The sequence below is a fragment of the Solanum verrucosum genome, unplaced genomic scaffold, assembly GCF_900185275.1.
Source record: "Solanum verrucosum unplaced genomic scaffold, falcon-dt-bn FXZP01000102.1, whole genome shotgun sequence".
Taxonomy (NCBI): Eukaryota; Viridiplantae; Streptophyta; class Magnoliopsida; order Solanales; family Solanaceae; genus Solanum; species Solanum verrucosum.
In genome coordinates this window covers 2,522,073-2,542,682 of record NW_026019930.1, presented here as the reverse complement: position 1 = coordinate 2,542,682, position 20,610 = coordinate 2,522,073, and the positions used below count along the sequence as shown (strand labels likewise).

General features: G+C 32.9%; 3 protein-coding genes and 1 pseudogene across 5 annotated transcripts in view; 1 reads left to right on the top strand and 3 right to left on the bottom strand.

Annotated features, from left to right (window-relative positions):
* Positions 1–410: 410 nt before the first annotated feature.
* On the bottom strand, positions 411–5,107 carry LOC125832190 (phospholipase D alpha 1). 2 transcript variants are annotated; one of them, XM_049511340.1, is made up of 4 exons: positions 4,878–5,107; positions 4,536–4,638; positions 1,481–3,380; positions 411–1,141 (listed from the first exon to the last, which is right to left on the bottom strand). In XM_049511340.1, the coding sequence occupies exons 2-4, from the start codon at positions 4,629–4,631 to the stop codon at positions 708–710; spliced, it is 2,430 nt and encodes an 809-aa protein (XP_049367297.1). In that variant the 5' UTR covers positions 4,632–4,638; positions 4,878–5,107; the 3' UTR covers positions 411–707. The 2 variants fall into 2 exon arrangements, with proteins under 2 accessions (XP_049367297.1, XP_049367302.1); XM_049511345.1 differs by having other exon boundaries at positions 4,802–4,878.
* Positions 5,108–10,249: 5,142 nt separating this feature from the next.
* On the top strand, positions 10,250–12,938 carry LOC125832697 (uncharacterized; annotated as a pseudogene).
* A 597-nt stretch (positions 12,939–13,535) lies between these two features.
* Positions 13,536–20,610, bottom strand: part of LOC125832706 (uncharacterized protein At2g34160-like) — a 96,205-nt gene continuing 89,130 nt past the window's right edge. The window contains exons 2-6 of one of the 2 annotated variants that reach the window (XM_049511931.1): positions 15,993–16,112; positions 15,855–15,903; positions 14,842–14,904; positions 14,321–14,385; positions 13,536–13,927 (exon numbers count right to left, since the gene is read on the bottom strand). In XM_049511931.1, coding sequence (XP_049367888.1) covers positions 13,838–13,927; positions 14,321–14,385; positions 14,842–14,904; positions 15,855–15,903; positions 15,993–16,109 — 384 coding nt within the window. In that variant the 5' untranslated portion in view covers positions 16,110–16,112 and the 3' untranslated portion in view covers positions 13,536–13,837. Of the gene's footprint in view, positions 13,928–14,320; positions 14,386–14,841; positions 14,905–15,854; positions 15,904–15,992; positions 16,255–20,610 lie in introns of those variants that run through there. The other variant, XM_049511922.1, reaches the window with a different exon arrangement.
* Positions 17,189–20,147, bottom strand: LOC125832286 (probable polygalacturonase At1g80170). Its single transcript, XM_049511427.1, has 9 exons — positions 19,925–20,147; positions 19,209–19,340; positions 18,949–19,119; positions 18,753–18,773; positions 18,454–18,661; positions 18,228–18,309; positions 18,022–18,130; positions 17,559–17,675; positions 17,189–17,464 (listed from the first exon to the last, which is right to left on the bottom strand). The coding sequence occupies exons 1-9, from the start codon at positions 20,123–20,125 to the stop codon at positions 17,189–17,191; spliced, it is 1,317 nt and encodes a 438-aa protein (XP_049367384.1). The 5' UTR covers positions 20,126–20,147.

Sequence of the window (20,610 nt, the reverse complement as noted above, 5' to 3'; positions counted from 1 at the left end):
TTTATTTGAATTGACTTATTTTAAGTTAAAATAACTTTTAAGCAATTTTATAGTGTTTAGGTAAAATTAAAAGAACATAAATTAGAATTTCTAATTTTCATTAAGAATTACTTAATTACTTATTTCTCATATCCTTAGAATTACCATATCATTATTTCTGCGTGAGTGTGTGTTCAAATGTAACTAGCAAAAGTGAACGAAAAGAGTAAGTTGTAAGCCAAAAATCAATCCAAACAAACTTTTAGAAATCCTAACTCATGATCTATGCAGGCTATGCTTATAAGTCATAAGTTATATGTTCATCCAAACAGACTCTAAATACCAAATCGAACAAACGGTAGATCTAGATCATGCCACACGTCTTGAACATAACTTGTGTGGGAAAAGCGATATGTTAAGTTAAAATGGCATAACAAAGATGAAGTTGGTATACAAAAACTCAAAGGAAAGTATTACAATGCTAATTTTCCAGAGAGATTGCAACCCTGGCAAAACTCACATGTAAAATGTTAAGAACAAACTGCAACAAAGACTTACAGTCAATAAAGCATCACATACAAACTCAAGTGCACTATCCAACAAAAAAAAAAACAGAAATCTGAAAAAACAACTACTATCATGTATTATTCCACAACAAACTGCACCCTTCAACTAACACACGAGTTTGTTACCTCTTCGCAAAACAAGTAAACATGAGAATTATCCACTTATGTAGTGAGGTTAGGAGGAAGGTAGTCAGATTTAGTACCAAGAATCCGGGCCTTGGTATCTGGGAAAAATTCATGGCCTGGTAGCTCCGTGATATCCCCTTCGCTAGCCACTCCAATAGGGTAGCGGAGCAAGTGACCAGGCAGATCTCTTTCCAGACTCTCACTTGAATACATATCCCAGTATTTATCAGCTATTTGATTCACCTTCCTCACACATTCCTCACTTTCTGGATGTTGGAAGGTCTCATCGAGCATACCAAGGTGCTCGTACCACAATGCCATTCTGAAACCATGAACTTGACCCCTAGCTGGTTCACTGGTGACCAAATGATAAGGCTGGTAGGCTCCCATGGCTATTTCAGAATCTCTAGCACCATCCATAGATCTCTGGTTTATGTTGGCCGATCCAACTATGATGTACTCGTCATCCACTGTTCAGAAATAAAGTTAGTTATGAGCTAGTATAACATTTATGGCAGTACTTCACACGAAAATGTGCTGGCATAAGCCATGAAGCAACCTGTGATCATTTTCACTTGGAATGCGCCGACACATTTTCAACACTTACAGAACCGTCCTTCCCTTATATTCAATTCAGAAATTCTCAAAAGTTCATCAAATTAACAAATTAAGAAAATTTGAAGGATCAACAATTTCTATTTCTTCAGTCATTTAAAAATTGTTTAATTACCGACTTATTCTAGACCTCTAGATTTCACTATCAGAAAGCTAATAATATGATATAACTACAATTGTAAACCAGTACTTACCAATCATCATCTTGGAATGGACATATATCATGAAACGCCGTGCCTCCTGAGCTCGCATGTAATTAGAATCAGGCTCTGGGCTCTCAGAAGGTTCATATTCTCCACTCTTCTTCACCTCTCGGTTACCAATGCAGAAAAATGTCAAATAATTCCTTGGATCTTCCTCAATACCTTTAGCATTCATTGCTTGAACAATGTACTTATACATCATCTCCATTGTCCTCCTCTGCCAGTCTAATATTGCTTGTACTGATGCACTTTCGGGGATTCCTTCTGGCCACATTGGGACCACAACATAAACAGTAAACCTTTCCCCGGCTTCAATCTTACTGACAATCTTCAATGCAAGTTCCTTTGGAATGACATGCAAAGCACCTATGTCCTCTACCTTGATATCATCACACTGCCAGTCAGCACAGCTTCCAAGAAAATACTGATTTTCAATGTAAATAAATTTTTTTGCTCGACGAATAGCATGAATATAAGCATCTTGGATGCTTCTATCAATTATGTTATCCTTCCCGCTGACAAGACCAGCTTTTGCTGCATCTTCAGGTGTGTCAGGAAACCCAAAAGCAGCCCCCCCATCAATTGATCTGAATAACTGAACATTCCATGTTTCATGATCATCAGGGTACATCACCGGAGATGGTGGAATTATAATATCCTCAAGCTCTCTAAAGTTGACAAGAATATCCTTTCCTCCCTGCTTTCTCCATCTCTGCTCAAAGTTAAACAGAACGTCCCAAGCAATTGGGCCTTCAAGCCGAGAGTGAATATCATGCCAGGGCTCCCTTGGTCCACCTTTTGTAATTGAGCCATCAGCGAAATTAGGTTGGTGGAAATCATCATGATGTGCAGTGTCCAATGTCCTAAAAAGCGAATGGAAAGCTGTATCATATCTCCCATCACAAAGATCAATACCTCCCACAAAACTCAGAATTCTCCTCTTTTCCGACTCTCCGCTGGGCAGTGCACTGTCCACTACTATGATTTTCTGGTGATGGGTAAACATGGTAGAGATTTGTATATCTTGGACAAAGCTTCCACCATTATCAGGATTCCGAGGGCAGAGGACACAGTGTACATCAGTACCTTGAAAGAACTGTGCAGTTTCTTGGTCATGAGTGGCCATCAGACCATCCTTCTTCAGCAAACCCACGGACGTCCTATCATCCCAAACAAGCATAAGAACTTTAACACCTTCACTTGCCTTCTTCTTGAGCAGCTCCCCCAACGTGATGTCTCCTCCAGGTTTTTGCCTCCTCGAGTCCCTCACCAAGGTTATTTCAGTATATACTGACCAGCCAGTAATGTAAATCAAGTGCTTTGCATTAGTAATAGCATCAAAGATATCTTCCCAACATCTGTGGGGCTCATAATACTTTCCGCCAGAGAGAGGGATTTTAGGAATAAAATTGTCTGGCACATGAGCATCTTGATACAGGGAAACCCGCGATCCCGCTCTCTGTGAAAAGAAAGTGTAAGGGACACCAGGATATCTAGAGCTTCTAATTCCACGTCCCCAGTTTGGATCTCGACTGACGTCAAAAAACTGTAGCTTGACGTGGATTTTAGAACCTTCTGCTAAAGGATTCTTTTCTTTATCCAGTATCTCAACCCATTTATCAATCTCCTCCCCTTCCAAAAGTTCTTCAACCGGAACATAAGCTCTTCCAATTAAGGATGCACCAAACGGATTGTCATCTTTGATAGTGAATATAACATTTGAAGCCATATGTGCACAGTAAATGTGAAAAGACTCGTACCACCTTGGATTTTTTGGTTCATTTTCAATCATTCTTGTTCTCCCAACCCTAGCCTTCTCCAAATCAATTGTAGCATAAAGTTTTGGAGTTCCTTTTCCAATACCAACTGTCTCCTCAAAATGTTGCTTTATCTGAAATATGAGATTTCAAAATCAAAATTTTCATAAACGGGCAATCACTTCCTCACAAAGGACCCTATTCTAGTTAAATCAGGATTAGAATTCCAAATAGATTGCTGTATCAAGAAAAAAGGCTAAAAAAGTTATTAAACATCTAACTGCATGTAACAGAAAGTTGGCTATGTTCTATTAGCTATTTATACAAATCATATACAGAGATCAGCAAATTACAGAGATTTATCAATGAAAGATCATTTGATGTTACTTCCAGAAAAGATTCAGAAGTCCATATTTTTAGCTGAAAACATGAGGTGCACTAAATACTGAACTGTACAGTCCAACATTGAACTCGGGGTGTATCGGCCCACACCTCTAGCCTGCTTCCACTTAAATAACACTGTCGATCCTAGTACAACAGATTCACTTGTCTAACAGGCGAATAATTGAGATTAGTTAGCACAAGAGAGCTATTTACATGTATTATTGGGTAAAAAAATCTAATGTATATAGGGCATAGGTAAATTTCTCCATCAGATTTAACCTTATGTTTTTTCGTATGGACAAACTACAAGATTCTGTATCATGGAACTATGCTTGCTCATACGCCACAACCTATGTACGTGCTGCTATTACATTTGAAGGATTGAAAGAATTAGATCATCACAAAGTATACATTCCCTATATTGATGCTTGAGAGATAAGTTAAGAATCAACAAAATCCGTTTTAACAGATCAAGGTAACCAATAATTACCCTTTTACTAGCCTATTTAGCCTCAGGAAATCGTCAAAACCCAATAATTAACTAAATCATATTGTTTTAATCATGGACTCATTTACATTATCCAACTAAAAGTATTGCTAGTCCATCACGGCTTTATGACATTCCGAGAGAAGGCTTAGGCGTAATCACAAGGAAACTACTAAAGTTCACAACTGGTGTAAAAATCTCACTACAACTTAGCAGCTAACAAAAGTAGCATTCTTCATGGTACATGAGTGTTAGCCCTTCAAACAAATAGTACTAATTTGGGAACAACTGATCCAATCTTCCATACTAGCATATTCAATTCAAGCAAAACATAATGGGAAAAACAAAAAACTGAAATTGAACGCAATTGACCTCGCGATCCAAGTCAATCAAGAACATAGATCATAAGTATACCCACCTTGCTAAAGAAATGCCCACCCTCCTCCTCACCCTGCAAATTATCGACCTCAAAGATCGTGACATGTAGAGTTCCATGAAGCTGAATCTGAGCCATTTTTCACCTGCTTATTCAAAGATTAAAAAAAAAAAAAAAAAACATTACACCCTCAACCATAAAGTTAACAGCAAAACATCAAACCCACAAAAGTTGTACTATAAACACAAACAATCAACTATGTCTAGATTTAACTCAAAAAGAAAAACACACACCAGAAAAGATTAAACCTTTGTCAAAATGAGGTCAGAAAAATCAAGTAAGACTAGAAGTTAAGAAGAAGAAGAAGAAGATCTGAAATCTCACACCGACAAAGCCAAAATTGAAGTGTCAATCAAAGAAAAGAAGAGAGAATATGATCCAATCTTGCTTGTAGGATGAATAAAGGTATATTTTTTAATGTATATAAAAAGTTGTGAGAACGAGGGGAGCAGTAAGTATCCTTTTTATTAATAGTATATCCTAGATTTAAGGACTGGATCGGATCTTTATGCTCTATGCAAATATTCTACTCCAATTTAGATCTGTTTACACACTATACGGGAATTTCAGTAGCTCATATAATTGGGCTAATTAAACTCCATCTCGTTCGTTAGCGAGGGTTCAATTTGTTAGGTAAATTCTACCCCAATTTACATCTGTATACACACTAAACAGTTCAATTCACATCTAGTGCAGTTCACAACCAGAAAAAATTTAGTCAATTGATGATCATGAAAATTGAAAACCTTGTGCCTTTTTTTTCTACTACCAAAAACCGGAAATTCTGCCTTTTGGAAAGAAAATGTAAAGATTGATCTCTGACTGTTCACACACTTCATTGTAATTTGACCAATCCCTTGTTTTTCTGTAGTCGTCAGTTACGTGTCTAATAGATATTTATATTTCATTTTAGATTTTACATAATTTGAGGATATATCTAGGTAAAAAAATATATATATATATTTTTTTTTTCTATTTTTAAAACATTGGACAAATTCTTAATATGCAGACACAATTTACAATTTGATAGTGAATATTTGTGCTCATTAGTATATACAGTTTTAACTATGTGTATAATTAAAATTTAAGTGATTCTGCTTAGGTGTATTTTTGTATTTTTAACCACAAGTGTAACGTCTTTTTTTGACTGATAAATGATCAAAATGTCTGTTTTTAAAAAACAATTGATTACTAAATTCCAGACTGTTGATTTCCCATTTTTCCCCGAATAAAGACTATTCCCTTCGTTTTATATTACTAGTTGATTATTTTTCATTTAGTATGATGCTTAAAAATTACAAATAAAAAGATAATTTTATTAATTTACTCTTTAAATATTTTTTTGGGAATTTCTACTATATAATAAAAGGGAGTTTATGCCCAAGTATAATATATAATAATCAAGATTGAGAAAAGTCTCAATCTTGAATATTATATATTATACTTGGGCATAAACTTCCTTTCAAAAGTCTCAATCTTGAATATTATATATTATACTTGGGCATAAACTCCCTTTTAAAAGTCTCAATCTTGAACATTATATATTATACTTGGGCATAAACTTCCTTTTAAAATAATATATATATATATATGTCATAAATGGAAAAGTCCCAATCAAGGAAGCAACATATATCATTTACAAATGACTTAAAAAGCATTAAAAATTACAATAATTACCAATTTAAAATATTTAAAAGCTATATAATAAAATAGGTTGACTCTCAAAATTCTATCAAGCTCACATATATTGGGACAGAAAAAATAACGCATATCATTTTAAAATTACCAAAAAAGTATTATAAATAATAATAATTAACAACTTAAAATATCTAAAAGACATTTTTAAAGGGTTAATTTTGTAATTTTATTCATATCACATAAATTAGGACAAAGTGACCAGTAATGTACGTTATTTGAAAGTTACATAAAAATATTATAAATCACAATAATTAATAACTTAAAACATTTTTTAAAAAAAATGAAAATTTGGATGACTCTCCAAATTTCATTTGTGTCACGTAAATTGAGACAACAAAAATAACATATATTGGGTCCATTTTAATTTATTTATCTTCTTTTTTTTTTAGTTTTTTTCATATATAAAAATTGCGTAAAAATACTATAAATCATGATAATTGACAACATGAAATATGTTTTGACAAAAATACAAAAAAATTTCACTGATTCTTGAAGTGAATCTATCGTAAAAATACTATAAATCATGATAATTGACAACATAAAATATTTCAAAAATGTTGTATGTGGGTAGTCTTACTATGCCTTAAATAGCGTCAAAGAAAGTACAAGTTTGTGATAAAAAAAACTTATTCTTTTATCCACGCAAACAATCGCTTCAAAAACTCAATTATTAGCCCCAAAACATATCACTTATATTATTGGGCCCGTGCATAGCACGGACAACATTATCTAGTATATAAATAAATGTGAATATTTTAAAAATAATTAATTGCAATGATAATATAGGAAAAATTTAATTAACTCTTTTTTGATTTAGTAAAGTAAACCTGTGATGATCCATTAATATGAGACAGCGGGAGTATTAATTTATCCAAAAAAAAGTCATCAAGGACAATATAAGGCCACGTGTAGTGCCTAGCCTCAGAGGCGAATCTAGGATTTTTCGAACATGAGTGCATCAAATAAAATGTATTGAAGTGAGAATTGATCCTTAATCCTCAAGGTGAAAAGCTCAACATTTAATCATGTGGACCATTTGTAGTACGGGTGCAAGAATGTAATATTATACAAAATCTTAAAAAATATACATATAAAATATCTAATTTTACGAAGAGACCACGGGTGCGGATGCCTTATTTTTTGGCTGTAAATTCGCCGCTGCCTAGCCTAAACTAAAAGGTTTACGCGTTTTTGCCGTCGAAATGTCAACTTTGCTCGAAAGTGATTTCTATTTTATTACCATATAAATAAATGAAGCAATTAACTTGACTTTTGACACACGGATTGAACACTCATAACTTAAAAATGGAATTTTGCTAAATTTCTCAAAGAAAATTAAGTTCATGGACAAAGATCGATTCGACAAATTTAACCAAAGTAGCATATAACATGTCCATAATTGGATCGGTTACACAAAAGTATTTGAGGTCTATTTTTGGATAACGATTTACTAAATAATTCTCTTTTTATGTTTTAATAATTTTCTATGATTTTTTGGATCATATATTGAATTTTGTTTTGAACTAACTGAAACGTTTATAAGAAAATGTTAAATCACGTATTTCTATAATATTTTATAACGATCATCTTGTGATCCCGATTAATGTGCCAAGGTTTAACTTACCGTAACATTTCTTCAAATTGAGCACTTTATGATTAAGGGAATCTTCACAAACACTCAGTCAATAAGGTATTTTGAGACTAAAGAGTCATTCATATACTCAGTCATGCATTTTTAATAGCAATATTATTTTAATGTCAACAAAGTATTAGAAGACCTACTGATATATTTTTAAGAAATCATATTTTAAAAACTTCATTTCTATGTTTATAATTGTAATTTAGATTCGGGAAGTGTATATCAACTTTACAATTCAAAATTTTGTTAAGATTAAGTTAATTTTACTATATTTATGAAAACTTGTTTTACAAATATTTGATTTAGATTATCCATTGATATCTTTTTTTAAAAAAAAAATTGTATCAGATTGAGCAAGTTAAACTACTAATCAATATTTAGGTCATCTTTAATCTGAATTATTTCAACCTAAATAAACTTTAGATATGATTGAACAAGGCTGATGATTGATTCAATTTAGCGGAAATTCTATATTCATCGGCCCTACTTATTTATATATATATATTTTTTATTTTCAACCCGGTGTCCGATGTCCACATTGAAGCTCTGACTAAATTGGGATCACGATCCGCAGGGCCCATTCGGGGTGGCGCTCCCAACATAATTTTCTCCATATCCAGGGCTCGAACTGAGTCCTCTAATTAAGGGTGAAACACTCTTATCAGTGAATCACAACTCTTGTTGGTGCCCTACTTATTTAGTTATGGTACACGAAAGTCAACTAAATCAAAAGGTTGTAAATGAAGCTTGGGGGTGGGGGTGGGGGAGGGGGAGGTTCATTTGCGTTATACTATTTGTATTGTAATTTTATTAATTCAAATTCACATCAGATAAAATTATTTCAGGAATAATATTTTTTATTAATCAAGAACTTTTTTATACTCGAAATTTAAATTCGAATTTTTTTAATTAAATGAGGAATATTCACATTAATGCCCCACATCTTTGATAGTTGGAAGACCCCATTAACAACAAATATGTCCGATTAGTCAAATCAAAGATAGCTAGTCTATATCATCTAGGACAAATAGATGAATGGTTAGGCTTTTGCGTTGGACCAACCTATTGACATCAATTTGGTATTGATTTTATGCTCTCGTACGTTGGGCCAATCTATTGACATCAATTTGGTATTGATTTTATGTTTTCATACATTATTAGAAATCGAAATAATAAAATGTCATACAAAAATTAACAAAATAAACCTAAAAACTAATGAGTAAAAAGATAAACAAAAAATGTATCAAAAGAAACATAAATATTTAACATGTACGTGGTCTCTTGTAAGTAAGGATCCAAACAATTGACGAAGCTAAAATTTAAACAACTTCATATAATTCACCGGTGAATTTGATCATTTTTCGAATAGAGAAGAAATAAGTTTCAAAAACACACCTCAACTATCCTCTTTTTTGAGTTTCATACTTAAATTTTTGAGAGTATAAGTTTCATATCTAAATTACCACTTATTAGATTGAGGAACACATTTTTTTTCTTTTATACCACTCTCATCATGGTATGTGTAATACACTCTCTCTTTTATTTAACAAAATTGTCACATCACACTCCACATTGACAAAACATTTCACCTTGACAAAAATCAAATAAATTACTAGCATTAGTAAAATTAAAGATTAAAAAATTATTATCCAAAAAAATAATATTGTTTTATAAACTAAAATATTAAATATTTTCTTACCCCACTCCATCACTTCCTCTCACCCCCCATACTAATTTAGATTATTAGTTTTAAAAAAAGAATTCTATCCACTCCACCTAACCCTCCGCTTCCAAATTTTTTTCTCGTTTTGTGTTATATATATACATATCAAAAATATTTTTACTTGCCGCCAGAATTTTATTTTTTAAAATAAAATCTTTATATATGTGATATTCGGTACACAAGTAGATAAAAAATTCCGAAAAATATATGTACATATCTGATACAAAACAAAAAAATGTAAAATAAAAAATTAGGAGCACGGGGGATTGGCGCGGGGGGTACGGGGAGGCGGTGGTGGAGTGGGGTAAGAAAAATAATTTAAATTTTATTTTTTGGGATAATAATACTTTAATCTTTAATTAATATTAATAGTTTATTATTTAATTTTTGTCAAAGTTGAATATTTTATCTATGTAGAATGTCATGTGTCAAAGTGTTTTCAAATAAAAGAGAGAGTGCATTACACACACTACTTAAAAGTGTGTTTTTCAAAAAAATAAGTGATAATTCAACTATGAAACTCATACTTTTAATAATTTAGATATGAAACTCAAAAAAAAAAAGTTTACGTGTATCTTTGACACTTAAAAAAAAAAATAATTCAATTTTTCTTAGGGACCAAAACGAGGTCTTTGAGATCCGTTTCCGTTGGTCAGATCGGAAAAGGGTAAGAAAATGCTCCTGGCGGTGCTATTCGCTAACTCCGAGGGCAACATCCTCGTCGAACGGTAATCCACAGCTCATCTCCGTCTTTTTCTCATCACCCAAAACCCTATTATTCACTTTCACAGTTGGCGACTGAGGCGTTTAAATTGGGTCTTTTGAGGAAAATGTTCGATCTTTAGCCTAATAAACTGTAGACAGATCCAGGATATTGATGCTTGTGTATAAATTGTTTCGAACTTAAACTATATAGTTTAATTTTACCTAAAATGTGTATATATCTGTCTGTTAAGAGTGTTCATCCCTGTCCTTAAAATTTGGGATCAGCCCGGCCTCTAGTTTACTCTTGCCTGTCCTCAGCATTGTATGAAGTAAAATTTTTAGCTATATTATGCTGAATTTTTACTACTCTAGATCGTATATCAGAAAAAGGAACGAAATGAAAAGGAAAACCTTATTTTAGGTTTCCTCCAAGCTCTAGAAATTACTCGTATAACATAATTTCTGCCACTAAGAAAAGATGCTAACGGTAAGAGAAATGCTGATTTTCCTGATCCAAGGAAAGATGCAATTTTTTTCCAGTTCAGTCCTTTTCATATTAATGCACCTATTCACTTGCAATGAATTATTGCCTGATATCATAGTTTGTATGCAGCTTTAATGGAGTACCTGCAGAGGAGCGTCTGCATTGGCGGTTTTTTTTAGTTAAGCTTGGTTCGGAGAAACTTAAGGGGGTCAAGAATGAAGAACTCCTTGTTGCTTGCCACAAGTATTTATATTTGTCTCTCTTACTCTCTATTTACTTGATTTCCAATCCAGCTCCCCATTTTAAACATCTGGAAACAATTGGAAGATTCTATTGTCTAGTCTCAAACTCATGTCAGCTGCGTGCTTCTGCAAATGTTGTTAAGCTGAACTGTATAAGAAGTTTCTTTTGTCATAAGATACTTTGCTAATCACGGCATACTTGTATTGTTTTCTAAAATGACTCCAAATTGTAGCTTTTTTCACATTTTCTTTTGTGCAGGTCTGTTTACATTGTATATACAAAGCTTGGAGATGTTAGCATTTATGTTGTCGGGAAGGATGAATATGATGAACTTTCTTGTAAGTGATACATGTTTCAGTGTTCCTGTGCATCATCAGAAGATTCCATGTAAAAAGTAATTTGTCATGTGGATAACTGTTTGACTTCAATATGTTATTTGTGCCCCATCCATGTAATCTAGACTGTTTACACAAATTTTGGGTGGTTAAAGGTAGAACCAAGATGAAACGAGTTTATGATCTTAGTAAGAGATGTTGATGCCTTGGAATACAATTAGCTCACTGTTCCAAAGTATGATTGCTTAGTAATTTAGGATGTTAATATTTACTGCTCAATATCATTATCGTTTCCTTTTGCTGTATATTAGCTATTAAGAAATTCTAGAGGTATGACCCTTTCAAATATTGGATTAGTTAGAAGTGATTTGTACCTTAAAATAAAATGGGGTACTTTAATCGAGGTTTCTTATAGTAATGATATTATGTGATGTGTACTTAAAGGAAGTCTACCACTACTTGCCATATCTTATGTCAAACTGCAAAATGTATTACACTCTCCGTTTCATGAATGAGGATATTTATTTTATGAAGGTATCTGAAGAGTGTCTATATCTGCGCTTTAAATCTCTACTCGACATTTCATAGAAGTGTATATTTCTTTCATGACGTAAAACTATGTGAAGCTATGACTAGTGTGTACATTAGGTTAGATAAAATAACATACTCTAGTTCCACTTGGCTGGCTAAATAAATCAACTGGTTAGACCATTTATTAGCATAATAGCCCTCTTTGTGTCTCTCATTTCCGCTGAGAAGCATGGTCTACTGCCCTGATTGGGAGTTATGCTCAAGATCTTATTAGCAACCTCTCATCTTCTGGGCTTTGTTTGCAGTGTCTGAAGCAATCTTTGTTATAACATCTGCTCTCAAGGATGTTTGTGGGAAACCTCCAACAGAGAGACTTTTCCTGGACAAGTAAGGAAAGATTTGCTTGTGCCTGGATGAGATTGTGTGGACGGTAAGGGGAATTGTCTTTATTTCTGAACAGCAAAAATTTATATTACGTGGAGCTCTCATTTCCTCGTGTAATGTGGCATGAAGCTAGTAGGAGGACCATATAGTGCTAAGAAAACCTTTTTAGTTATCAAATACTACCAATGTTGTGGGAAATCACTTTTTCTTTGAGTTGATAGATGACATGCACAGTTTAGATTGGTAAACATTACTGTAACATCGTTATCCTGGTGCTAAATTTACTTGAAAAAACATGCTCTGTAATTTTTACTTGAATAGATTTTTAGATTGATGATCCTTTTTAGTCCCAGATGACAGAGCAGCGGTTAGATATTGTTTTGAATGTAAAACTCTCTAGGCACTTCCATTTGATCCTCTCTGTAAGTTTTGCTATCTTTCATTTGGTGCAGCCTTGCTGATGATTTTCCTACTTTTTTTTATTATGAAGGGTTTGCTGGAGAACATTGACAAAGATAGAATCAAGAGACTTGTTAGGTTGAAACCTCCAACCGATTTCTGAGAGAGATTAGTAGTCTCTATGTTTAGGCAAAGCTTCCCCTACCCCACTTATGGGATCACATTGGGTATGTTGTATACGTTTAGGCAAAGTTGTTGAGGCTCTAGCAGCTCAATATATGCCAAGTCCACAGGGTTGTCAGTGTCTTTCGGATTTTACTGCATAATTGTTAGTTTACTATGATCTTGTATAGTTGTAAACTGTAATACTCATTTTAGTAGTATTTTTTTTTTTTCTCCATTTACCTAGTTGAAAAAGGCGATATGCTACCCTTTACATAGGCTTGTTTACAATCTGAGTATTTTCCTTCTGAATGATTCTTTCGACAGGTTATAGGTTTGCTTTATAAATCTGTTAAAGCCACTCATCCTTGGAAGCCCAAAAGTTAATTCATCCTACATGTAGACTTCTAAACATGCTGCCATAAATTGTGTTTCTTCTGGTGAGTCGTTATTGGAGTCATGACTGGAGAAACTTGCAGAATTTTCTTACAGAAAAATCCTAAAAGAGTGCAGTGAAAGACTTGATAGTTTTAGGGGACATCCAAAATAAGAGAGAAATAACATTTGGATCATCTCTGGAACTATTCCAAATTGGTTACTACTACTCCAAAAGGTACACATCCATATTATCAGCGTCAAAGTATTACATACAATTGAAATATACACAAGTGGAGCAGCAGGAACATAGAGCTACTTTCTTTTCCAACACAGTTTAACATTGAACATGTAAAACTTAACAGGAAATTTTGAACTGGTGTAACGACTCGAAATAGATAATGTAAAATTCAGTTTAGACAAAAAAAACAAAAGAAAAAAGGGTAATTGTGTCTTGGAGGCAAAAAGAGAGGGAGGGAAGAACTTTGGACAAAGAAAACCTATAGAATACAAAAAAGGATAATATAGGGGAAGAAAAAAGCGAAGTAAATTTACTTCTAAACCACAACGGGCAAAATCCGAGAAAATTAACTACAATTTATTTATTCAACTCTGTTCCTGAATATTGTTCCCATCCTTTAACCCAGCGAGCATCAACTCATCAAAGTTCACCGTCTTACCCAGTACGATTTCAATCTAAAAAATAAGCATCCACCATGTTAACATATTTCAACAAGAGGAAGAAATAAGTTGCAACACCGATAGCCATGAACATTCTTATTGTATTCATTGTAGAACATTGAAGAATTTAAGTTAGATGGAATAGGCATTTGCTAATGTTCGAAGATGGATTATTTGTAACGACTATATGATGCTACTCTCTGTTCTACTAAGGGAAAGATAACAATCAAGGCAAAATTTTGGTATGGGATGAATCACTTTTTCCCTAAAAGCCAAACATAATTGAACTTAACAAATAATCTAAACAGAATATACCCCGTTGACAGACACACCCACAGAGACGAAACATAATTGATTTCACAATGCACAACCAAAATAAAACATCCCCACACATGTGCAAACACATACCTTGTCTTTCTGAACAGGTCTTCCCCTCATGTCTTCCTTTACATCAACCGTAGAAGTCATGATTTCTGCATTTATGTTTCAAAGAACGGATATCAATCGGTGTAATCAAAAGAGCACTCAGGTCAGTTGGGGCTTTAAGCGCAAAGCACAAATAAAGTGTGGGCTTTAATGAAGAAAGGTGAAAATGGATAAAGAAATACAAAAATACAATTATACGCAGGAACAAAAATACTTGGACAAAGAAAATGAATTTTCTTTTACAATAAAATGAAATATTAATTGCTTATTATGCGTCTTCAGAATCATGCTCATTTTCAAGAAAAAGTATGCCTTAAAGCCTTTATGACAATACTGAAATACCCACTAAGAAGTGTCCAACATTCTGCACCTTGCTTTGGGGCTTAAGCGCTCTTTAAGTGCACCTTTGACGACATTGATATCAATATGCATGTCAATATCATAAACTTTGAACATATAGTAGTAAATACTGAAGTAAATTTGCATCTAATGTGAAAACTCACTTTTTTCAGTGGCCAGCCCATTATTCTTTAGAATTTCAGCAATTGATACAACTGTTGAAATCGCTGCAGATTCACATCAGAACCAGAGTGTCAGCATTGTGTTAAGAACTTTGAGGCATTGGGCCATCATGAATAATTTTTAGAACAAGTATAAGCATAGAGCAAAATTAGGACGAATGACCCCAAGAGAAATTCACTGGAATTCTGAGATTATAACAAACGCAATTCTTTAGTCATAGAGCAACCAACAAGGAAACACCTTGAAATTTCAAAACCAATACTAACAATGATTTTAAGAAGATGTAACAGAGAGATTCACTGAATTCAATGTTTATCTGATTTAACAAATTAATACTATCCCTTTAATTGCTGAAAGTCTGAACCGGAGAGCAATGAAGTAAACTCTGCTGAAAAGACTTTTTGCTACAAAACCTTAGAGAAGAACAGGAGTATCTCGAAATAGCATTGTTTGAAAAAGAGGAAGCAAAGTTAAACACTCCACCTTCCCAACTTAACTCAAACTTTCGAGTCTAATATATCCCAAAACGTATCGACTTTTTCTTAAAGCCTATAACCCTGATGTAAGACCAATCTCAAGCTGGATGAGAAGGGAAAAATGACTAGTGAGAAGCTAATTTCGTCCAAGATAAATGGAAGAAATCAACTAATGTTTTTATCAATTCTCAACGCAATTCATTGACTACTAATCCCCACCCTTCTGAGCCACAAAAAAAAAAAAAAAGAACACACAAAATTTTCTATACTCTATCAAGCTAACTTTTCAAAAACAACAATAATAATTATCTACCACCACTAATATAGACAGTACCCAATCAAACACATAAAACGAGAGGAGAAGTAGAAATCAGAACGAACTAAGAGTGCAACCTGATAAACAGTATAACAACAACATAATAAGTGTAATCACACAAGGCCTGGGGGAGAGAAACAAGTTCAAACATGTAAAACTATGATATGAATAACAAAAGAAACATAGAATTGAGATGAAATACCCATTCCCAAAGCCGAAAGCTCCACTTCATTATACTGTTGCATATACCTCTACAACATATATTCAAACATCAAATCCAATTATAGAAAAAATCTAACAAATTAACCCATACAGAATAATTTGATTATGATTTTTGTACCTTGGATAGATTAACGTAGAAGAACAGAGGTTTCTTAGTATTAGATACTTGAATCCGATTCTTCTTCTGAGAATCAACCAGGTTCAAATTGCTCACTCCTTCTGCTAACTCTTCCATATTCAACCCTTTTAACTCTCTGCAACTCAAAATTATTTCGTCAACTGAGCAATGGAGGGGCTGATCGCGCTGAAAACGAAACGGCGGGATAATTAACTGTAACTTTTGAGCTAGGGCTTTTTGTTTCTACCGACTTGGAGAACAAAATTTGATGAGGAAATTATCAAAATGTATAGAGGTTGAGTTACTTTGGTCCTTCGTATATACCATTTAATAAGAATAGTCCTTAGGTCGGAAATAAGTTAGTCCGAGATTAACTATTATGTGAGAAGTTATTCCATTATATATACGGGATAACTAATTTCATCATTAGTTCATTGTGATATAAATAATGAGGAAAAAATCTTAGAACGGCCTAATACCTCTGATCAAACACAAGAGAAAATAATTTTACATTTGATCTTGTGATTATACCTTATACCTTACACCAAACGACTCATTATTGTTAACCGAAAATTCAAGGATAAATTTGGACAATTGAAAATTGGAATTTAAGCCGAAAATGACAGGTGGTGTCTCTAAAAGTGTCCTATCTTAAAAAAATTATCTGATCCCCAAATAACCGAATTTTTAAAAATGACTATCGCTAGGAAGATTAAAAAAATTATCTGATCCCCAAATAACCGAATTTTTAAAAATGACTATCGCTAGGAAGATTTTTAAATGTCCATCAACCATAGGTTTTATCTTTTTCACTAATATAAGGTATGACTTGTGATTGAAATAATCTGAATTTCTGTTTTATAGATATAATTAATTTATATCCACACCTTAAGTTTGATGGACAACAAAAGTTTTGCCTAGCTAAGTTTCTGAAACCAAATCTTTTTAAAAAAGAATTGTTAAGATCAAAAATCAAAATCACCCTCGAAATTACTTGTGCAATAGATTTTTGGGCCACAATTACAAGATCCTTTCAAGGATAGATTATTCATAACCTTCAAGTACTACAAAATATTTGCATGCGCACTTAATACATGTTTTGCCTATAATAACAAATATATAACTAACACATTTGAATTTAATAGTTGCTAGTTTTCACAAATTAATGAGATTAAAATAATATTATTATCAAAATTTCAAATGGACTGATAACTCAAATTGGACAATTTTTTTGTGGGTTGTTCCATAAAGTTGAAGCAAGAAGGGGGGTTGTTTAGTCCTGAGGTTGATCCATATGCCTTCCAGCAAAACGATGTCGTAGGGAACCCTAAATATGAAACAAGTTGCACATCTTTCAAAAATAGCTTTTTACATGGTGAGCTATCACTGCAGGCAAATTTAATTGCATTTTTTGTTGCTGAAGTTCCTCTAATTCCAACGAAGGATACGCTGTGAACGCTAATACCCGAAGTCTACATATCAAATATTCACATAGTTACAAATATGTTGTCGTATCCGTGTCAGGTCCTTCAAAAATGCACTACTTTTGAAGTATTCAACACGTACCTGATTTGGGCAGGGGAATGAAGAATCACAATAATATTGATCTATTATGATGGGATTTGATACATTTTCCATCCACACATTCATAAAACTAATCCTTCTCACAAACCCTCTACCTCCCTGCCAATATTCAAAGCATTAGCTAAAATTAAATGACAATATTAATGATAATCAGATTCATTTGTAAGAGAATCAACAGAGTAATACGGTCCAATTTATGTGACACTTTTCGTTTTTTGAGATTCAAACTATGTGAATTTTGATCAATATCTTCTTTTTTTTTATATTGAAATCATGAGATACGTATTTTTCATATAGTTTTTCAATATCCAAATTTTAATTTTGAAGTATTTATTGAGTTGATCTAAAATTAAATTTAAGATTCGAAAGATAAGTTAGTTTAATTATCGAAAAGCGAAAAGTGTCATATAAATTAGGACAAAAGGAGTACTATAGGATTATCTACCTGCCAAGTCTTAATCCTGACACCATTTTCTGTATTGGAAAAATATGCTCCATCAACACAAACATTGTGCACTTGAGACCATGAATTTGACTTTCCCAAGCTTCCAATGCTACAATAATACATCAGCCATCAAACCAATTTTTATTTTTTTACAGTACATGAATGTTATCTTAATTATAAACAAAACAAATAGTTAAATGTTGTACCTTATACCATGGCCTGGGCCACAAGCAATATTTTTTACCAGAATACTTGAAGAATTGTTGACTATAGATATACAATCATCTCCTGGCAAATTGTATATCATTTTGTGACATTATTAATAAATAGTACTCTAATCAATTGAATTTTGAACCGTTTAAATTTAAATCATGCATACGAGTAAAATATCTCTCTTTGATAGAGGTGGTCATTTAATTTAATTTTACATACCTGTCCGAATAGTGCAATCCTTTATAGCAACATGTGTAGATGAAGTTATATGGATTCCATCAGTGTTAGGACTCTTAGCTGGTGCTTCTACTATCATACGTGATACTTCAACATTTATGCAATTCGAAATTGATATATGCATTTGTTGACTATTTAGCATCCTTATGTCCCTCACTTTTAAATTGTTGCATCTGTGAAAACTCATAGCCTGTATTTTCATTAAGTGTACGTAATATACTGTCAATTTTATAGAAGTTAAACTCTTAAAAACATATGAGAATGGAGAAAATAGCACCTACGGTTGGAGCATGTCCACAAGGCTGCAAAAATAGAAGATTGTATCACATTAGACTTTCATGTTTGTGAAGGAATACCATATATAAATCATAAAGGGGAAAATATATTTGTAAATAGCCGTTTTTTAATTCTATAATTGAAAAATAGTCATCGTCAAAAATCGTCAAGAAAAACTCCAAAATAATAACTTGAAATTACATTGGTTGTATTGATCTTGCATGAAGTAGCCCACCATTTTTGGCCCATTCCATTTATTGTTCCTCCTCCTTGTACAGTGAGATGTCTCACTTTAACAAAATAAAGCCATTTACGTGCATCCAATTTATCCCATACTTTTGGATCTTTTGGTGCTACTATTGAACCTTCAATCTGTAATTTTAATTGCAAAAAATATTATATATCTATGTTGCAAAACTTTAGTATTGTTTAAGACTTTAGTATTATAAATAAATACTTACTATTAGAGAAACTTTTGATCTGCAAGGCCCAACAAAATCAATTGGTCGAACTAAGAATGAATATCCAATTGGGACTATAATTTTTGGTCGTAAGAATGAAGAACAAGCCCTTTTCCAAACATCTTGAAAAATCTGTAAAATACATACATAAATGGTAAGTACCAGCATTAATGAACAGTCGCAACTATAAATAGACTCATGACTATGGTAGAGCACAACGCTACCCCTACTCTAACCAAAATACTAAATTCTCTTAGATACACATATCATGTTAATTTATTCATTTTTACTCATCCCTAAGAGTGTCCATCCGTTTTTGCTCCTTTGGTAACTCAAACTTACAACTTTAGAGTTGAAAGTAAGGGGTGTTTACTATCGTCTATCTAAGCAACTTCCTCTTATCCAAGTCGTGTTGTTTCACATGAATTGGATCAGTATCTTTTCTTAAAAAAAGACCTAAAGTTAGAAATTTATCGATAGGTACTATTGCACCAATGCCCAACTAGAATACGACTATTGTGTGCGAATCAGTGTATGAGGATAGTAAGCATAATATACACTTACATAGTTACATTGTACAATTAGAATATTAAATAGAGTTACTTGCAATTATCTTTTGAATGATCTGCCATACTTGCAGTTATCTTTGAATGATCTGACAGTATAAATATTACGTAAACGCAAAGATTAATGATTTGACCCGAAAAAGGAATTACCTTAGTGTCATCGGTGATGCCATCTCCTTTGGCTCCAAATTCATTCACGTAAAGAAGGGATATTGATTTGCCTCTTGAATCTTTCAATGTAGGAAACTGAAGGAAGGAATCAAAAGTACTGTTCACATTTACAAAAAACAAGAAGGAAAATATAATACTATATAGTAGTGATGCAAAAATAGAAACATTATAAGATCTCATGATCAGCTCCCCCGTCTAATTCTGTTAATTAATTAAACTGACAAAAACAACAAGGGGATTTATAATGTAATATACTTGACAATATTCAAGGTCATTTCTATTTTTGCATCACTACTATATAGTAGAGTACTATAATAGTTATGAAAGGAAGGTTCCAAGAAAGTAATTAAAAAAGAATTTGGGAATTTCCTACATTGGCAATATTGTATATTAGACTTGAGCAAATAATTCAATCTCACCATTGCTCTAAGTTCAACCGATATCGTAAAAACTTAAGTGCATTAGGTGTTTATATCAAGTCAATATAATTAATATGCATGTTTTAATATGTATGTAAATATAGACTCTTTTTTTTTGTGTAATCAATGATTAATTAACATGTACTTTTTACTTTTTAAACTACTAGTTAACCATTATAATTTGTATTGATTTGATATAAGTAAGTTTTTACAAATCGATATTCAATTTGTTTGTCTGATTTGACT